The 19,043-nt window shown below is 43.2% G+C and overlaps 1 protein-coding gene across 1 annotated transcript in view; it reads left to right on the forward strand.

Annotated features, from left to right (window-relative positions):
• The window catches only part of LOC147605181 (SNARE-interacting protein KEULE-like), a 61,932-nt gene extending 46,464 nt beyond the window's left edge, over positions 1 to 15,468 (forward strand). Inside the window, exons 13-21 of the mRNA XM_086793754.1 lie at positions 10,733 to 10,829; positions 13,185 to 13,310; positions 13,443 to 13,538; positions 13,818 to 13,931; positions 14,020 to 14,097; positions 14,269 to 14,483; positions 14,588 to 14,678; positions 14,801 to 14,890; positions 15,001 to 15,468. Coding sequence (XP_086649880.1) covers positions 10,733 to 10,829; positions 13,185 to 13,310; positions 13,443 to 13,538; positions 13,818 to 13,931; positions 14,020 to 14,097; positions 14,269 to 14,483; positions 14,588 to 14,678; positions 14,801 to 14,890; positions 15,001 to 15,057 — 964 coding nt within the window. The 3' untranslated portion in view covers positions 15,058 to 15,468. The remainder of the gene's footprint in view (positions 1 to 10,732; positions 10,830 to 13,184; positions 13,311 to 13,442; positions 13,539 to 13,817; positions 13,932 to 14,019; positions 14,098 to 14,268; positions 14,484 to 14,587; positions 14,679 to 14,800; positions 14,891 to 15,000) is intronic.
• The last annotated feature ends 3,575 nt before the right edge of the window (positions 15,469 to 19,043 follow it).

Genomic DNA, 19,043 nt, shown 5'->3' on the forward strand with positions numbered 1-19,043 from the left:
TGCACTCCATGTCATGGATCAAGGAGAGACAACGTAGGACAGAGATTGAGATAGAGCGCACTCTCATTGAGTGTAATATCTCTTTCAATGTGCTACGCACAAACCAATGGAAGAGGATGATTGCCGCTGTTGCAGCTGTAGGCGATGTGGATGGGTGGACATGCTTAGAGTACAATAAGATGAGGACCACCATGTTGGAGGAAGAGAAGGAGAGGATTGAGACTTCTCTCCAACCTATCAAAGAAGGTTGGAAGAAGTTTGGTTGCACCATCATTTCAGATGGTTGGAGTGATACGAGGTGGCGCCACATAATAAATATCTTGGTCTCTTCATGTCTTGGCACCTATTTTTTGCGCGTAGTTGATGCATGTAAGGCAGGGGAGCGGATCACAGCTGATTTTATCTACCACCACATTCGTCAAGCTATTGTGGAGGTGGGGGTAGAGAATGTGGTGCAAGTGGTAATAGACAATGCCGCTAACTGCAAGAGGATGGGTGAGCTGGTTGAGGAAGAGTTTCCAAGCATTGTGTGGACTCCTTGTGCTGCACACTTTTTGGATCTTTTTATGGAGGATATTGGGAGCTTGAGTTGGGTGAAGCCCATCATCGAGGATGCTACACGCATAGGAAAGAAGCACCAGGCATTGGCTATTTTTCGCTCTCATAGTGCGAAAGATATCATACGACCCTCCAAGACCAGATTCGCTTATATGTATTTGGTCTTGGAGCGTTTGTATGATGTTCGAGATGCTCTTCGCAGATCAGTGGTTGATGCACCTTGGAGGCAAATGCATAATGCAAATCATGAAGCCACAAGGACCACCATCCAAAGAAAAGTGCTAGATGAGGAGTTTTGGACAGAAGCACATAGCATCACCATAGTATTGAAACCCCTCTTTATCCTCTTGCGTGTCACAGATATGGAGGGGTCTACCATGGGAATACTCTATCATCTTTTCCACAAGATGAAGAGAGAGCTTGCAGCATGCACAATCATCTCTAGAGTCAGGTGAATACATATTGAATTGTAAATTGCAATGTCCAAATGTTGACACCCAATTTCCTGCCAATTGACCCGGAATGTGACCAATGTCACCCAATGTTGCCAATTGTGCTCAAATCTGAGCCATTAGGACCTGTACCTGCTCAATTGATGAAAATGGACATGCAAATCCCAAAAAATTGAAGCAAATACCTCGTACAAATTTAGTAGGCGGGATTTGCTGACGGGCTGTTGCAGGCTGCACTCTAGAGTTTAGGTGCTGCTAGTTGTTGACGTGGCGGGAGCAGGGTTGAAGGGCAGCAAACGGCGAGCTCCTCAGGCGAGCTGCAGAAAGACTGTGCAGATGGAGGGCTCCTCAGGCGGGAGTATGGTTGAAGGGTAGCCACTGTGCAGACATCAGTTCCTCAGGCGGGAGCTCCTCAGGCGTGCAGCAGAAGACTGAGCCGACTCGGTCAGCAACAAGGGTTCGGGCACAAAGCGGGGATGGCACGCAGGCCGACGACGAGCGAAGTTGGAGTCAGACTGGCAGGCGACGGGCAAGCGTGGAGTGGTGTGCGATGGTTCGAAGCAGGAGCAGCGCCTGGAGCTGTTGCGCCTTTCTCATTCGGAACCCTGTTGGGTACCCAGCTGCTGCTGGGCGACGCCCTGGTCACGCACTGCTGAGAATTTCAGTAACTCCACTGGCCTCCAAGGCTACCCCGGTGGCAAGTTCTTCGACCCCCTCGGCTTGGTTGGAGAGGTGAAGAATGGGAAGTATATCCCTGAGTACTCCAAGCTCTGATACCAGTTGAAAGGGAGAGAGTTAGGGTTTCATGTGGGAGACACACACAGAGAAGAAGAAGGGAGAGAGAAAGAGAGACGTAGAGATAAGTCAACTCACAAAGTATGAGTGTGTGACTCCCCTATCACACATGTATATTTGCTCTAGTACACATAGTGCACTTAGTACATTAAAAAGTACTAAGTGTACTATGTACTATAAAACTTATGGGCTTGTACACACTATAAGGGTGGGCATAATGCCTCTACCCCAACAAAGTGAATGTACTTAAAGTACTTATCTCGATGTATACTTTGCGTACTTGTACTTGTACGCGTACAAGTACCTAAAGTACTTATCTCGATGTATACTTTGCGTACTTGTACGCGTACCGTACCTAAAGTACTCAACCACTATGTGAAGGACACAATGTTTATGGCAGTGGCAATGTATGTCAAATGCCATTGTCGGCTGAAAATGTGCATGCACAACACATGCAACATGTGCATGCACAACACATGCAACATGGGTTGCAATTTTCTGTTGGTGCAAGTATTCCGCGTATCTCTCATGCCACTCATGCCTTCGAGTGTGCTAGTGAGGGAGAAGCTATGGCTGAAAATGTACCAATGCATGTTGAGGAGACAGCCATGTCTCATGCTTACAGGGCACATGTCTCTATGCCTTATGCATCACCTTTTGCTCCTAAAATGATGCCAGTCACACAGGGGCTGTCCCAATGGACAAACATGGGGGAAAACATGTTGAGATGCAGGCACATGCATCAAAGTCTCGTGACTTCAAAGCCAGAGACAAATTTGGGAAGTTTGATGCATATCATGGGAATATGATGCATCAAAGGCACTTGCTTTTATTGCCTAGTTTGATGTTGCTTTCAGTGATGAGGATTTCACTCAGAAATCCATGATCCGGCATGTAAGCATGTTCATGAAAGGCACTGCTGCCTATTGGTGGCTCACGGAGAAGCTCTCACCAAATCCTGCTAGATCATGGGAAGAGTTTAAGGAGAGGTTCTATGCTCAATTCTTGCCTCCCAATGCATTGAATGAAATAACAATGAAGTGGGATTGGGTGAAGAAAAATGAGGGGGAAATAGTGAATGCATATGACAAGAATTTTGGAAAGTGCTTTTGGAGGTGTCTCCATTTATGCATGTCACCGAGGTGGAAAGGAAGAGAAGGTTTCAATCGGGATTGCAACCCGTGTACAAAGCAGGACTACAAATGTATCCTGGTCACACCTTACACCAATTAATCGCAGTCGCCATTGCCACACCGAGCAATTGGAACTCAAATTGAGTTGGTCCAATAAGGCTAAACCCTCATTTTAAGGCAAATAGAGGGTTGTTCAAAACCTGCAAAATAATGGACAGCCACCTAAAAAGGACCAAAACCAAGATAAAAATGGTCCAAAGGCTGAAAATAACACTACCAAGAAGTGTCCCTTCAAAGTGAGAGACTATGGTCTCACTCAGGAGCAGAAAAAGCAATATATGAGCGAGGGAAAATGCTCTACTTGTGGTAGCATCGAGCACATTGCAAAGGCGTGCCCAAACAAAAAGAAGCGTGAAAATGCAAATGCATCAAAGTCCAATGTGCATATGGTTCCGGATGTGCAGGGCAACACTTCACTTGATAGCAAAGATAGGGTTGTATGTAAAGCTTGGGGACAGCTTAAGGATCAGCCCGCTTTGTTCATGTTTAATGATTGTGCAACTGAGAACTTCATATCTACATAGATGGCAGCTGCTTTGGGTATTGAAGTGGAGGACATGGGTCCTCAAATTGAAGCAGGGGCTGCCTTTGTTGGTAGAGAAGTGCAGGTCATGCCTATTATTGGCAAGTTGCGCATACACATTCAAGGCTATGTGGATCATGAGGATTTTCTTGTGGCGCCTTTGAATGGCTCTGATGTATTGCTTGGAAAGTCTTGGCATGCGCGTATTGATCTGTACAAGGCTTACAAGACCAACAGGATCGCCTTTATGCATAAAGGTCGAGAGCATGTAATTGATGTTGGTGAAGAGGGTGATACCATTCCCCTTGTATCTCATGTACAAATTAAGAAAGTAATGAAAAAGAGTGTTTTTTGCATACTTGATTTTTGTACGGGATCATGTTGAGGAAAATAATGCACATGTAAACACTCTTAGTAATGATAGGCTGAAATTCTTGTAAGAGTACAATGATTGTTTTGTTGATGAGTTACTGTCATGTGCATAGTGTGTATCTACCGTGTGCTACACGCACACAAGACTAGCTTCGAGGTTTGGGGAAGCTTGGAGCTAGGCAGGCTGATTGACTACCTGAGTTAGGGATAGACTAATGGGTGGGCACCCAAGTATGGACGGGCGGGCGTCCAAGTGTGGACGCCCGATGACCCGCCAAGAGCATATAACAGTACTAAGCATACGAGTACATGTTTTAGTCCTTTCATGCTTATGTATGGTTTTCAACCTCGATTACCTGTTACAGTGGGATTCTCATGACTTCAGCATGATGCAGCACGTAATTTTTTGCAAGATATGCAAGAAATGCTACAAGTTGCGAAGGAATCTATTAGAAGTGCTCAAGACTGAGACAGATTTTATTCTAATAGACATTGTTCACCTAGAGAGTTCTATGAAGGAACGATGGTGTATTTGCGAGTTCTGAAAGATTCCGAGACTTTACGGATAGGTCGATCTCCGAAATTATTCCCTAGATATTGTGGACCATTTTGTATTACATGACGGATTGGTTCAGTTGCATATGAATTGGATTTGCCTTCTCATGTGAAAGTTTATCCTGTATTTCATGTCAGTAGACTTAAGGAAGTATTGGGTGGAACAGACCAGTTAGTTACTCCTCAAGAAATCATAGATGTCGAAGACACGACATTTGTTCCACACGAACCTGAAAAGATTCTTGGATTTCGTGAAAGAAGATTGCGTAATACGCTTATGACGGAATACAAGATCAAGTGGAAGGATTGTGTTGAGGAGGACGCTACATGGGAGACATTGACTACTCTTCAGAGAGATTACCCTGGTTTTTTTGTGAATTCAAGAGTGAGCTCTTAGAGGAAGGGGAGTATGTCATGTGCACAGTGTGTATCTACCGTGTGCTACACGCACACAAGACTAGCTTCGAGGTTTGGGGAAACTTGGAGCTAGGCAGGCTGATTGATGAATTGAGTCAGGGATAGACTAATGGGTGGACACCCAAGTATGGACGGGCGGGCACCCAAGTGTGGACGCTCGATGACCGGCCAAGAGCCTATAAAAGGGTGGCCAAGGTTAGTCATTAGTCATATAGAGTCTCGCGTGATTTGTGAGAGCTCTATGGTGTGGAGCTTGGATCTAGTGTAGACGTGCACCTGCTTTATGCAGCTAAGGCCGGCAGCAGTCTCGAGACCCGCGAGGGTAGCTTCGTGGTGGTATGGGACGTCGCGAGGTAGAGATTGGTCGGTACGTCCATCTAGTTAGCTCAGCTCGGGGCTCGGTGGGGACAGCCAAGTCTGTGGGCTTGTCCACGGCTGTTGTGGTTGGGAGGTGAGTCAGGCCTGCACCCCCTTCTTGTTTGTTTGGTTTGTTTGTTTGGTTTGTTTGCAGGTTTTGAGTCTGTACCAGGAGCGTTCCACGAGGAGATCCTATGGGGATTTGACAGTTACCAAATGAGTTGTCACCCGTACGACCGGAAGATCATCGCATTGATCTTGTGCCCGGTAGCTCACTACCTAATAGGCTAGCCTATCGTGTAAGTGCATCCCAAAAAGAGGAGATCATGAAGCAGGTGAATGAGCTTCTTGAGAAGGGTTTGGTTCAGCCAAGCTCTTCCCCATATTGTTCACCCATCGTCTTGGTTCAAAAGAAGGATGGATCCTTTCGTATGTGTGTGGATTATAGAGCTTTGAATAAGCTTACCATCAAGAATCAGTTTCTGATTCCACGCATAGACGACATCCTTGACAAGTTGGATGGATTGGCATGCTTTAGCCGAATTGATCTCAAGAGTGGGTATCATCAAGTGCGTGTAGTGCCTGAGGATATACACAAAACTGCTTTTAGGACAACGTTTGGGCTTTATGAGTATCTTGTTATGCCTTTTGGTCTTACGAATGCCCCGGCTACATTCAATAGAATGATGGATCGCATATTCCGTGGATATAGGAAATTTACAGGTGTTTTCTTTGATGACGTCCTAGTCTTCTCGAAGACCAAAAAAGAGCATAGAGTTCATTTGGCCATTGTTTTCGAAGAACTCCGTAAGCATAAACTCTTCATAAATGCAAAGAAGAGTGAGCTCTTCTTGTCAGAGATACATTATCTTGGGCATATTGTGTCCAAAGATGGAGTGCGGATGGATCCTGCAAAGATTGATGCAATTCGGAATTGGCCCGAATTGAGTTCGGTGCATGAGATCCGTAGTTTTCTTGGATTATGCTCTTACTATCGTAGATTCATTCGGCACTTGCATGGATTGCTTCTTCTTTGCATGATTTGACAAAGAAGAAGGCCGCATTTAAATGGACTAATGTAGAGAGGGATGCATTTCTCAAATTGAAAGATGCAACTACTCATGGTCCAGTGTTGGTCGTTTCGGATTTGCGAAAGCCTTTTTAGTGTGGAATGTGATGCATCTGGAAATTGCATAGGAGCTGTCCTAAATCAAGAGGGACATGCCGTGGCTTATGAGAGCCGTAGATTGCATGATGCAGAGCTATCTCTTGGCATTTATGAGAAAGAGCTCTTGGCTGTAATTCATGCACTTACTATATGGAAACATTACCTTCTTAGGACTGATTTCACTGTGAAAAAGATCACTAGAGTTTGAGGTATTTTTTTACCCAAACTAAGTTGTTAGAGAAACATATGAGGATGGCCAATTTCCTCTCTATGTTTCATTTTCAGATCTTGCACACCCCAGGAAAGAAGAATGTAGTGGCAGATGCATTGTCACGAAAGTCGTATGTAGCAGCTATTTCGGTTGCCTCTCATGGGGACTTGTCTGCCATGCGTGATTTGTATTATACGGATGATTATTTTTCCACTATCTGGGCTGATTTGATGGCTGGTCATGCACATGCCTCATATGTGATCAAAGAGGGTTATCTCATGAAAGATAATTGCCTATGTGTGGTGTCTGACATGAGGTAAAAGGTTTTGGATGAGTGCCATGCTCCTCCATATTTTGGTCATAAAGGCATAATACCTACTACGCACATGATTGAGCGGTATTTCTTTTAGCCAAGTATGCGGAAGGACATGGAGGCACATGTACGTGCATGTATCACCTGTCAAAAAGTGAAATTTGATAGGCAAAAGGCACCAGGTTTGCTTTAGCCATTGCCTATTCCCACGCAGCCATGGAAAAGTATTGCAATGGATTTCATTATGGACTTGCCACGGACCCAACAGGTTAATGGTGCAATTTGGACAATTGTGGATAGGTTTAGCAATCAAGCTCACTTCTTGCCAGTCAAAAAGACCATCAAAGTTGAGCATATGGTTAAAATATATCTTGCACAAGTGTTCCAACATCATGGATTGCTGTAGTTCATTGTGGGGGATAGAGATCCCAGGACTACAAGTCTCTTTTGGCGGGCCTTATTTGATAACATGGGCACCAAATTGGACTTCTCATCAGCTTATCATCCTCAAATGGATGGGCAAAGTGAGGCTACAAATTCAGCCGTGTTGGATCTCTTGAAATGTTATGTGGCGGATTAGAAGTCTTTTTGTGAGAAGTACTTACCGCCGCTGGTGGAATTTGCATACAACAACACGGTGCATGCATCTATGGGAAAGACCCTGTTTGAGATTGTTTATGGTAAGGTGGTTTTGCCACCTATCCTTCGTACAAAGGATGAGATATTTGCAGCTGATGAGTATGTAAGAGACTTGGATATTGCTTTTGCTTAGGTGTGGACGGCCATTGCAAGGTCACAAGACAAGTATAAAAAGGCTGCCGAGAACAAGCATAGAAGGCAATTGGATGTTAAGGAGAATGATTGGGTATTGCTAAAATTTAAGAATGCAAGACTTGCAAAGAGGCCTGGCAAAGAGGGAGCATATCCTAAGCTTGCAGCCAGGTACTATGGGCCTTTTCGAGTGATCGAGAAGATCAATGAAGTGGCTTTCAGATTGGCATTACCTAGTCATTGGCACATACATAATGCTTTTCATGTGAGTCTCCTTCGCAAGTATGTAGGGCCGAAGCCTAGTGAAACGGTCATTGAGGATCCACCAGAAGTGGATGAGCTTGAGGAGATCTTACAGCCATAGCAGATTGTGTATCACAAGGAATGTAAGCTTGCTGCAGGCAAAGTTGTCAGGTGTTACCTTGTGAAGTTTAAGAACTATCTTCCCATTGATGCTAAATGGGTAGATGAAGAGTTCTTTAGAGATTGCCCGCATGTGCTTCAGACATATTTGGATGCTTTTCAGTTTCGGACAATTGTTTAGAAGCCGAGGGGGATGTCACCATTTGGCCACCCAATCGGTCCACCTGTGCTTTCTTATCATGTATGTACATTGGACTGGTCTCCATGGTAGTTGTATATGCCGGGGATTGATGCAAGTCATGTGATACTGTGGACTTGGCTTTCCGTTAGGACTTGTGCCTTTGTGTACATGCCCGGAAATGCCTGGTGGATTGGTGTTCCATTGGGTTTGGTACTTTGTGTACTTGCCTGGAGCACGTCTATTCTAGTATAGTCTCATGAACGGGGATTGTCCATACCAATGCTGCATCGCATAGCATCTTTATGTGCTTGCTTGCAATTGAAATCGCATGTTGTTTTCATGCTTGCTTGACCAATGTGTAGTTCCGTGTAAGGAGATGCCTGCCCGCGAATTGTGAGTGTGAAACTGTCTGTTGAAACTTGATATGGTTATGAACTTATGTGGCATGTGACAGGTGGTAAGTATTGGTCATAAACCTAACCTTAGGAGTTAACACTAATTTATAAGTGAGTGTGTACACACTTCATTATGTTTTGGGCGACCAAAACTCACTTATAAATTATGACCAGCTTGGTGTTCACACACACTGATGTCTTGAGGTGGACAAAACCCAATGTCCACCACCCAGACCTTATCCCCTTTGTACAAACGGAGTAACCAGCCATGTGTCCTCTCTAGCTTGCTCCACAAAGCACCTGCCTGCCACCTACACTGGACAACTCACCACGTCACTCCTCCTCTCTCTAGAGATAGGTGTTCCCTTCATGAGGGCATTTGGGCTGTATTTTCTGCACTTTTCTCCTTCCCAACTCCATATCCAAGCTTAGTAAGGTGTTTCCCAAGCTTCCAAGAGTGTTTTCAGGTGCTAATCACTCTCCTACACACTCCCAATGATTGAAATTCAGCAAAAAAGCTCTCTTTATTGCTGTAATTTTTGGTCTTTTTGCTGAAAACCCTAATTTCAGCCTTCCTTTCTCAAGTTGAACCATAGGGGAGGCTTTCCCAGGTTCCCTTCATCCTCTTGAATACTTTTGTCGCGAAGAAATGCGACAAATCAAATATCTCATCACTAAAAGGACTTCCATCGCGAAGACTTTCACTGTCATGGACTCTACTTGCAATTGGTAATCTTTTATGCTTAAATATGGAAGCAAGTAGTAGGAGGGAGGAACCGGATTACAAGATCACATATCCTGTGTAGTGTTCTCTTGTCCTACGTGCTCTCTTGCAGATTGTTTCTACCATGTGTTGGTGGAACAATATAGAGCAAATGGTAGGGAACATGGGCACTTGAGAGGGTAGTGTGAGTTGCAAGTCTACATCGACAACCACTTGTTTGCAATACTGTATTCATATGCATTGGTATGGAAATCTGGTCAGAAATGCCCATGACACTATGTACTCGATTCTCCCAAGATCAATATACTTTATTTGAGGGAGGGGCCTGCCGTTCCGGCTCATTGTGTGTCTCTTGTCAATTCAGCAAATTACTTCTTGTATTGAGCATGTGTCCATCAAATCTTAGTGTATTTAAGTGTATTGATTAGCATTGTGTTCAACCAAGTTTTAGTGAGCAGCGCCGCCGCCACCACTAGTAGCTGAGCACCGCCGTTGATTTGCCTCTACGCCTCCCTGTGCCTCGTCTGCGCCGCTGGTTGTGTTGCCCAGAAGCATCCTAAACAGCACTTGCTCCGCCTATTGTTCTTGTGCCGTCTGCCGTTGCCTTCAATCACCGCTTGCCAGCAGCACAAGCACCGCCTACTGCTAGCCACTAGCACCGTGTGCATCAAGAGAATCGCCACCAACATATCCAGCAGCGCCACCTGTTCCTCAGAGCGCCGCCATTTTCCAAAAACCGTCGCCATCCACCACCATCTTGGTGGGTGCCTTTTTGGATTTTCTGTGTCCTAATTTGGTGAAGAGATACCCATGGGTATATGAGAGTATCAGACTTGATTCAGAACTTGGATACTGGTACTAGCCCGGTGTAAGACTCTTGTGGGTCATCCTCGTGGTGAGCTTGGCATCAGGGATCTTGTGCCTCGACACCGACTTCAGCTCGACCACTTTTTTTTTGATATTGTATTCGTTGTATTGGTCCTGGCTTGGAAAAGCCGGCGGGGCTTGTTCCCCGCTCAGCGTGGTGTACTGTGTGAAACCCCTATACCCATCTCTCTCTCTCTCTATCTATATCTCTTGTACACCTGGTTGAATCTGTCACTGCATGCTCCGTTGGGCTTACGAAATACCAAATGGGTACCAAGCTCTCTTTACTTTTCGAGCTTGTGAACTTAGATTCAAGATTATTTGGGTTGTAGGTGAATTAGGTTTTGATAGGTTTTTAATATGCGGTATGCAAGTTTCATGTTCTGCGCACTTGCTTTCTGCTACTCTGGTATCGTATTTGTGATTTTATGTAGTGTATGAGTTGGAGGTTTGTCTTTGTGTTTCACCTTCTTTGAGCAGCTTTCTTATGTCGTATAACACCGCTTGTCTAATGTAGGGATGGGCAGGAACTTTCAACTCGTGACATGCAGAAGATGGTTCAAGCATTACCTCAGTATCGCGATCAAATTGAAAAGCTGAGTCTGCATATTGATGTAAGTGTTGCCCCTTCGAATTTTTGTTGGTTGCGATTGCAGGTAGAGTGTGCCAATTAGTGCACATGTGTGCTATTTTATCGTGGTAGGGTTGACAACTCCATATGAGCAGGTTCTGACACAGTCACAAGTCCTTTTCAATAGTGCGAAACACTTTAAAGCTACCACTTTCTTTGGAAATTATGTTCCTTCTTTGTTCAGAGACAGAACAAATATGTTATTTTCCTGTAACTAAAAGACCACAAGGGTTTGTGGGACTATGATAGTTCATGAATGTACATCTAGCATGCATGGTGGCATGTAAAAGAGAGAGAGAAAGAAATAAAAAAATTGCATTAACAGCTAACAAAACACCACTAGGGTCTTTGTGTCAAGGGTGGTTCATCAGTATACTTGAAAACAATAAAATAAAAAATTGACAACCACATACGACTTAGTGGTAATAAAAAGAATGCAAAAGTCGAGAAACTCGAGCTAGAGTAAGGGGCATCTTAATGTATCCTCCAATCATGAGCCTTGGCCATAAGCACCTCCTGATTAAGAAAAGGGACATCGCCACATCTCCTAAATATATAACCATGTATCCCTGGAATCCTGGAAACAAACATGTGTCTTACCATAATCATCCATCAATTTCCAGGCTCCATAGGGTTCCGTTCCTTGTGGAAATTGTGTAAGAGGATCGAAGTACGAGGAAAACCCTGACATACTGCTTCATTGGGGTCTAGCCAATACAAGTGCAAGAACTTTGCACACAAAGTTATGCCTGCAATCCTTCATGATCTGTAGCATTCCTATCTTGAGGTTTCTTATTGTCATCGACCACATTGCAAGTTGAGAGGTGTCCTAGGAAAATGTGTGATGTGGTAGCAACTGGCTAGGAATGCCTGTGCGTATGTATTCTGAATCTTGGGGGAGACACGTGTCTGCAAGACACAAGAATCTTTCAACACTTTTTGGAGGCATTGCTCTGAAGGTCGTCAATTATGGGTTCTGCCTCCATCCTCAAGAAGGCCCTCTTTCCCCAACAAATGAATTTTTTTTCGTGGTCTTTTGGCATCGTTAACTGCCATTTTATCCTGGATTACAACTTGCTCTAATCCTTTCAGATTGTCTGTGCATTCTTCATCATGCCACTTATTCTGGGGAAGAAAATGTGCTTGTAAACCTAGTGCTACAGGGAAAGGTTGCATGGATTGATTGTCCCTGTATAACGCTGTTGTCCGTACAGGGCGTACAAATGGAGGGACTGCTGATGGAGAGGGGCTGGTCGTTGGTGCTTGCTTTCTTGCAGGGGACTAGTGTGGGAGGGCTAGCCCGCCAAGGCTTTTATATGTTTACAACTCAGCTGAAAAGTGTGAATAGAAAGCTTTTTATCCATTAAAACTACAGTACACTTATTAGCCGTCATACATGTTATTATTTAGAAGTTTCAGGTGCCCAGGACAGCCAGTCCCTCCTTTCTGGAATTAGAAATAACTCACAAGCAACAAATTCACACAATGTTCATGCATGAAATCAACTAACCTGTTCACAGATGACCCACTATCATGCATGACTCGACCACAATGAAGAGCTCTTTGCACATGCATAAACACAGATGCCCCATCTTATATCACGTTGTATTCAATTACCCATTTTCAGGTGTTGGGCACCCGGGCATCTCCATCTGACCTCGCAATTCTATACATCAAATCTAATCTGGACTTGCCAGATTAGACATCAGTTATCATAGTGTCTCTTATTGGTGATAATGAAATGACTTATGAGAGACAATGCCACATGTCCCTAACATTGGTCATATTCCTCCTCTCTCCAAATACAAAAGAGACCATCCTAAAAACAGTGTGTTTACCCTTATCTCTTACTTCCTGCACCAAAACCAGTGTTTTCTCTACTCCAAGCTTTAGTTTCTCTTTAAGTTTGGTCTGTTCCTGAAAACCTCAAAATGGGCCTCTGCAATTTCGAATTCATTGTGACTCATGATTTATTGTTATATTCAGCTTTTATAGCCAGGTAATATGCTACCTTATGACACTGGTTATTTAGCACATATGGGAGGGTTCTGTTATAACTTGTGAGGTAGATCATGCAAAAACCAACTCCTTGGCTTTTCTTTTTTTTCGATGCAAGTGTTTTTCCACAATTCAGAGTTACGTCTTTCCACAATTCAGAGTAACGTCTATGAGGCATTACACTGTTTTAGAAGTTGAAAACTAAAATGCAAGACACTTGCGACGCTATGATGATGCTGGCCAGGTTGAGAATGGTGCTATAAGATCTTAGTTTCAAACGTTCCTTCTATGATGCTCTTGCATTTCTGTGGCGCTTATTCCTTATAAATCACTTGTGCAGATAGCTACAAAATTGAATAACAAGATTGCAGAATGTAGCTTGCGTGATATTGGCACCTTGGAACAAGAGTTGGTGTTTGGAGATGCTAGCAGCAAGGAGCTTATCAACATACTGACAACAAATCAGGTGCATTGACTGAAACGGAGCAGCTAACATTCCTTGGCTAGTCTTGGAAAGGATTACTTTTTAATAAAGTAGTCAAGGTTTTATATATTTAATTACACATGCTTTATATAATTGATAACAGTTTTTATGCAGAATTTAACTAAAGAGAACAAATTGCGCTTGCTTATGATATATGCTGCTTCTCATCCGGAAAAGCTTGATGCAGCCAAAAGACTTCAATGGATGAAGGTCAGCTTTTCTGGGTATTGTGCTTTTTAGCTTCTCTGAAGCAGAGACCTGGAGGATTCATTTCAGGGTTTCTATCATTGATATGTTTGAGCTCTATATAATGTACGTACGTTTGTATTGCAATTTGCTGATTGTGTGCATGCATCTGAAATGATGAGAATTATGGTATGTGGCCCTTCATTTGCCCAGCTTTCGGGCCCTCTCCAAATAAATGTTAGGAAGGTTTTTGAAGCCATGAGTGGAACGCATTGTTGTAAAGACTCTTTGCTCACTGTGCAGCTGGCAAGACTTACTGAGGATGATATGCATCCTGTGGTTAATATGGAGTATATGGGAGTCTCTGTTTCAAAGAAGCAGTCTGGTGGTTTCTCTCTCAAATTTGGGAACCGGAAAGTATGAGGCCAAATCTTGTAATTATGGTTATGCTGTAGCCCTTGTATGTGTTGAGAATAGGAACTAATGCTCATTGTTGGTATTGAAGAACAAACGGGCCGTGAGAAAGGAGAAGAGCCAGGATGAAGAAATATACGATTTGTCTCGGTTTCATCCAGTGCTTCAGGTATATTAGAGGGGTTAATGCTTTGGAGTCCCTTCTGCCTTTGAAGGGGGGCATTTTTGTTTTTGTTTATTTGGAAAAGAGGTGGTGGTGGTTGGGGTGTGTGTGTGTGTGTGCGCGCGCGCGCAAGTGCATATGTTTACATGCTGTAAATTGCAAATTGCTTTTTAACAGGAGGTGATTGAGGATTTAGCTAAGGGTGAGCTGTCTAAGGAAGAATATCCCTACGTGAAAGAACCATCTGCTGCAGTTTTACTTTCTATGTCAGGGGACAGCAGCTCTGTAAGGTCAACCACTACAAATTCAAAACCAGTTCAGTCTATGAGAACATCAAAGCCTAATTCTACCTGGGCCTCTAAGTCCAAGCCTTCAGATGATGGACAGTCCAGGTATTTGCTCCAGTTCCCTGATAATCCGTCGTAGCATCATGTATGAGATTAAAAAGCATCCTTGCAGGTAAGAGAGTTGATTGTCCGTGGCTTGTTGTTTGCAGTGAATCTATGTTAAGGCATGCTCACAGCGATCCCAAGATAACAGGAAAACGCATTTTTGTCTTTGTGGTTGGGGGCGCCACCCGTTCTGAGGTAGAGCCCATTTTATGCTGTTCAAAACACAATTCTTTTCTCCATAATATAATAATTTGAATAATTGCCCAGCTGTGGAGGCTTGTATTTCTGTAAATCTAACACTGTTATTATTTGAGCAGTTACGTGCTGTGCACAAACTCACTGGACAAATCAGGAGAGAGGTGGTGCTTGGAACCACCAGCCTGGATGAGCCTCATGAGTTTCTGACGGTAGTTAAAACACCCTCCCTTAAACACCCCCCCCCCCCCCCCCACCCCCCCGTCCCCCTGGGGCGGTTAGGTTCAGTTGCTTATGATTTGAGATTTGGATGCCCTTGCAGAAATTAAAAGTGCTTAGTGTTCTGGATGAGATCGCATTGGATGAACTTGAGATTTGACTTGCTGCCTGGAGATCTCTTGCTGGTGCCTCAAGCTCATTGCCAAGCATTTGGGGAGGGGTGGATTTACACAGTTTAGCTGGTATAAAAGTTTTGTCAAATGCAGTAAAGGTGCTTATTTTGGGGTCCCACCATCAATATATGTAGTGACTTCACACAAAGGAGCTGCAATTGAGCTGCATGCTTGTCCATACCAAACTGGATATGTTGTGTAATTAGGCTTTAGTGCAGAGCACACGCTTGTGCGTACGTGTGTGTGTGCGTGTGCACGCTTGCTCCATTCCAAATAATTTATGAGGAACATTTTTTTTCCTTTTCATGTAGCCAATGGTTCAGAAAGGAATGGTGTAATGGTTCTTAAGCAAGAGGATTTGCTAGTTAATCATATGTTTGAGCATATTTGCTGTTTTATTTTACTTCTCTTTCTGTAGTAAATGACGACAGTTCTTAAGCAAGAGGCATAACTACCTAATGAAAAAGTTGATTATAATTATTGTCTTATTTTGGCGCTCCTTGCATGCAAATTTGATATCCTAGGTGTTTCATAACAGCTGTTTGTGTTGAGCATGTTATTAGACAAGTTGTGTAAGTTTCTTACATGGAAGGGAAGATTTTAAAGGCGAGGTGTAGAATGTAGCTGCTCAGTGGATTTATACGCATGTATGTAAGAGTGAATGTGCATGCATAACTTTTTCCATCATGTTTTACCATGCCTAATCAAAAGTCACTCCGAGTGGGATGTTGAATTATGTAGTTAATTGCACAGAGACCTTGAATGCTATACATGAACTTTCAACTTGCTATTCCGTGTTTGTGATCGACCATATGCCTTGGGAAAGGAATAAAGTGCATTGCTGAGCGGCAGATCATCAAGGCACACAAGCATGCAGCCATCAATAGAATGGGTAGGGGTATGTTATAGTTTAACTTGCAATCCAGAGCCTTAGATGCGAAATTGCGTAAGGGCTCATCCACGGTCTATAGAGGAACATGTTACACATCTAGGATCAACCTATGAGACATTAGGTTTGGTGCAATCCATAGTACTCTAGATAGACTCCCTCAAAGCTAATTTTGGATGAGTCAATACTTTGACCCTTAAGATCATAATCATTGAGAGAGTGCAATGTGCTTTATTTAGGCTTGCCTAGCACGCCAATTATTATGCTGACCATGGCTAATTACAAGGATACCTCTTATATCATTCTCTATCTTGTAAGAGGATCAAAAAAATTTCCTCTTTTTGTAGCTAGAGTCTATTCTTGAATAACTTCAAGGATTACCCACCAAGATTGTCAAGCAATGACTCCTCAATAAAGGTTCCTCATCATTCTTTTGGAAAATTCCATTTGTTTTTGAAGTCCTTCAACCGTAACACCCATGAGCTTGAAACTCAATATTGTATCCTACATAGTCTAGACCTTACGAGAGGACTAAAATCTCAGTTTAGCTTCATTGATCTATATTGAAGGATGACAATATTAACCGAAGTTCACACGACTATGCTATTGGAAAAAATCTTGGACACTTCCAAAACAATTTCAACCAAGATATGACTTTGAGCTTAGAATTTATGTTTACAAAGTTATCTATTTGAAAGGCCTGCTTTCTTGGCACCTGTATTCCATAGAAAGTACCAAAATGGTGTTCCATGCCAATAAATGCTAGCCCAATTGGTAATAGGGTGTTAAGTATTCTTGCAAGAGGTCTCAAATGCAAATCTCATTGGCAACATTTGGTTGAGACATCCTTGGGTGTGTTTTGAAGTGTGCTTGCACTTCAAATTTTTCACCTGAAAAATGCCATCCCATACTATCGACGACTTGGCTAACTATCGTGAATTATGGGGGTAATAAGATTAGTTGTTAGCCAAGGACCAAAACTAGCAACAACAAACTAATCACCAATCGACGACCTTGAGCTTCTCGAGTCATTTTGCTAAACTATTGTGAAAAGAGTATTATCTCATGGTTTTGTTTCAATCAAAGTCAATCTTTGACATATTTAATCCTTTATGGAGATAAAGTAATGTAGAGTGAATCTAAATCATTATTCTTCGTATGAAATCTCATTTCAAGGAGTAGGAAAAAATCTCGAAAGAATTCTATCAACAATAGATTTCATGGGTAACTAACATTAACTGTGAAGGATGTACACAATGTTCCAATGAGAATCTAAGTATCCAATTTTAATTGCTAATAGGAGTCAACATATATATGTAAACCTCCACAATTGACATTTTCTTTTATAGATGTATGCCTTTTGTACGAAAATGATTAACTTGGTGAGGTGGCATGAAAGGTGATAGGTGATGTAGAGGTTTATGCGAGGTTTACATGGGTTGCGCAAGTTGTATGGACGCTTCAAAATTAGGTGGGGGTAAAGCACTCCAAACCCTGTGATTGGTGGAATGAGGGCAAGGACCACCATGCAATGATTTGCATGGGTAGATGGTGCTCCGGATCTTTTTCAGAGAGCACGAGAAGCACGATATGAGAGTATGTTTCAATCTCACAACGTGATGCTTAGCGATTAGGCTTTTTTGTGGCGGATACATCGGCCAAAGAGAGGTTTTATTGGTGTTGAAGTGGAGCTGAAACATAGGTTATAGCTATGAAGCTCTTTGGAGAAACGTAAAAGGTCGAGGGTTCTCCCGAAAAATCGTCGTAGCATGGGCCAGGCTTGTGCTTGCCATGGTCCCTCTTGCAATAGATGTATCTAGAGGGGTGGCGTTGGCGAGGTTAGGTGAAGGTGCATGTGTGCGTGCAAACCTTGAGATGCGAGATGCGAGAAAATTGTGATGCCCATAATGAAATATATAGGCGACGTGCATGGGAAAAGGGTTGAAGGTGTGGCCGTGTGTGCACTCCTCTAACATGATGAAGAATTCTCCAACTCAACTGCTTTTTTCAATTATCTTTGTTGCTTTGTTTGACATTTACTCGACATCTCTTTTCTTGGGGAGTTAATATCATTAGATTGGTGATGTAAGGTAGCTCGCTTTGCCCATAGCAGCAATGGAGCTTGGTGGCTTAAGGGCTCAAGGGATTTGGTGTTGTTGAGCACACGGGATAGAGTCAGTGTGGATCTGGGTGCTTGAGTTGAAGGTGAGGTTGCAAAAGGTCCTTGCTAATTGTAAGAAGGTCCAGAAAATGGGTTGTACCATGGGCCAGGCTTGCGTGCCATGGGTCCCTCTCATTCAGAAACATACATGGACGACTATTGAGACGATGAGGCTTAACGCAGGTTTGTGAAAGAATGGTGTCCATGTATCTATTCCATGTAGAGTCTTGTATATATTTATAGGTGTCGTGCATAGGCATTGGACAAAAGGTGGGCCCATGTAGAAGCTCCTTTCAGTGCAAACTCTAACACACTGCTTTCTTCGACACTTTTAATTTTGCTTTCTTCTTTGACTCTTTTTTGTATGCAGCTGCTCTTGTTGTATGGTACCTCTCTGGGTTACCCGTAGCCAAGGTTTTTGTATCAAATGTGGGCTCTAAAGAATGTGGAAATTAGGAAACATGCTCTGGCATGGGGCAACCTGCATTGGTACTCAAGATATCGTCAATCTCATAGAAAGATATGATGAAGGGCTTATGGGAAAGCCATCGGCAGTAGCTGATCGGTGCATAACTCAAAGGGCTTCCAAAAGCTAGTATCTAGCATGTCTTTGAAAGTGATCAATATGTGGCTATGGAAGTATTTGACTATGCCATAAATATTTATTTGCTGGGGGACGTTGGGACCTTCATTGAGATCAAAGTTCTCCATTTCGTGCTGCGTCTCCGTGGTTGTGCGGGGTGGTGCAGGTCCATCAATGTATGAAAAGATGTAGGCTGGCCCTTTTCCTTCAATGCGCATGAATTTGCGCCAACACCACGTTCGTTTGTTTGGCATGCACTTTGCGTCAATGCAAACTTCTCTCCACATGGCTCAAATATTCCTGGTGAATTAACACATGGATCACCTATTTGCCTAGTGGA

The sequence above is a fragment of the Cibotium barometz genome, chromosome 60, assembly GCF_041138505.1.
Source record: "Cibotium barometz isolate CiBa-2024 chromosome 60, ASM4113850v1, whole genome shotgun sequence".
Classification (NCBI taxonomy): Eukaryota; Viridiplantae; Streptophyta; class Polypodiopsida; order Cyatheales; family Cibotiaceae; genus Cibotium; species Cibotium barometz.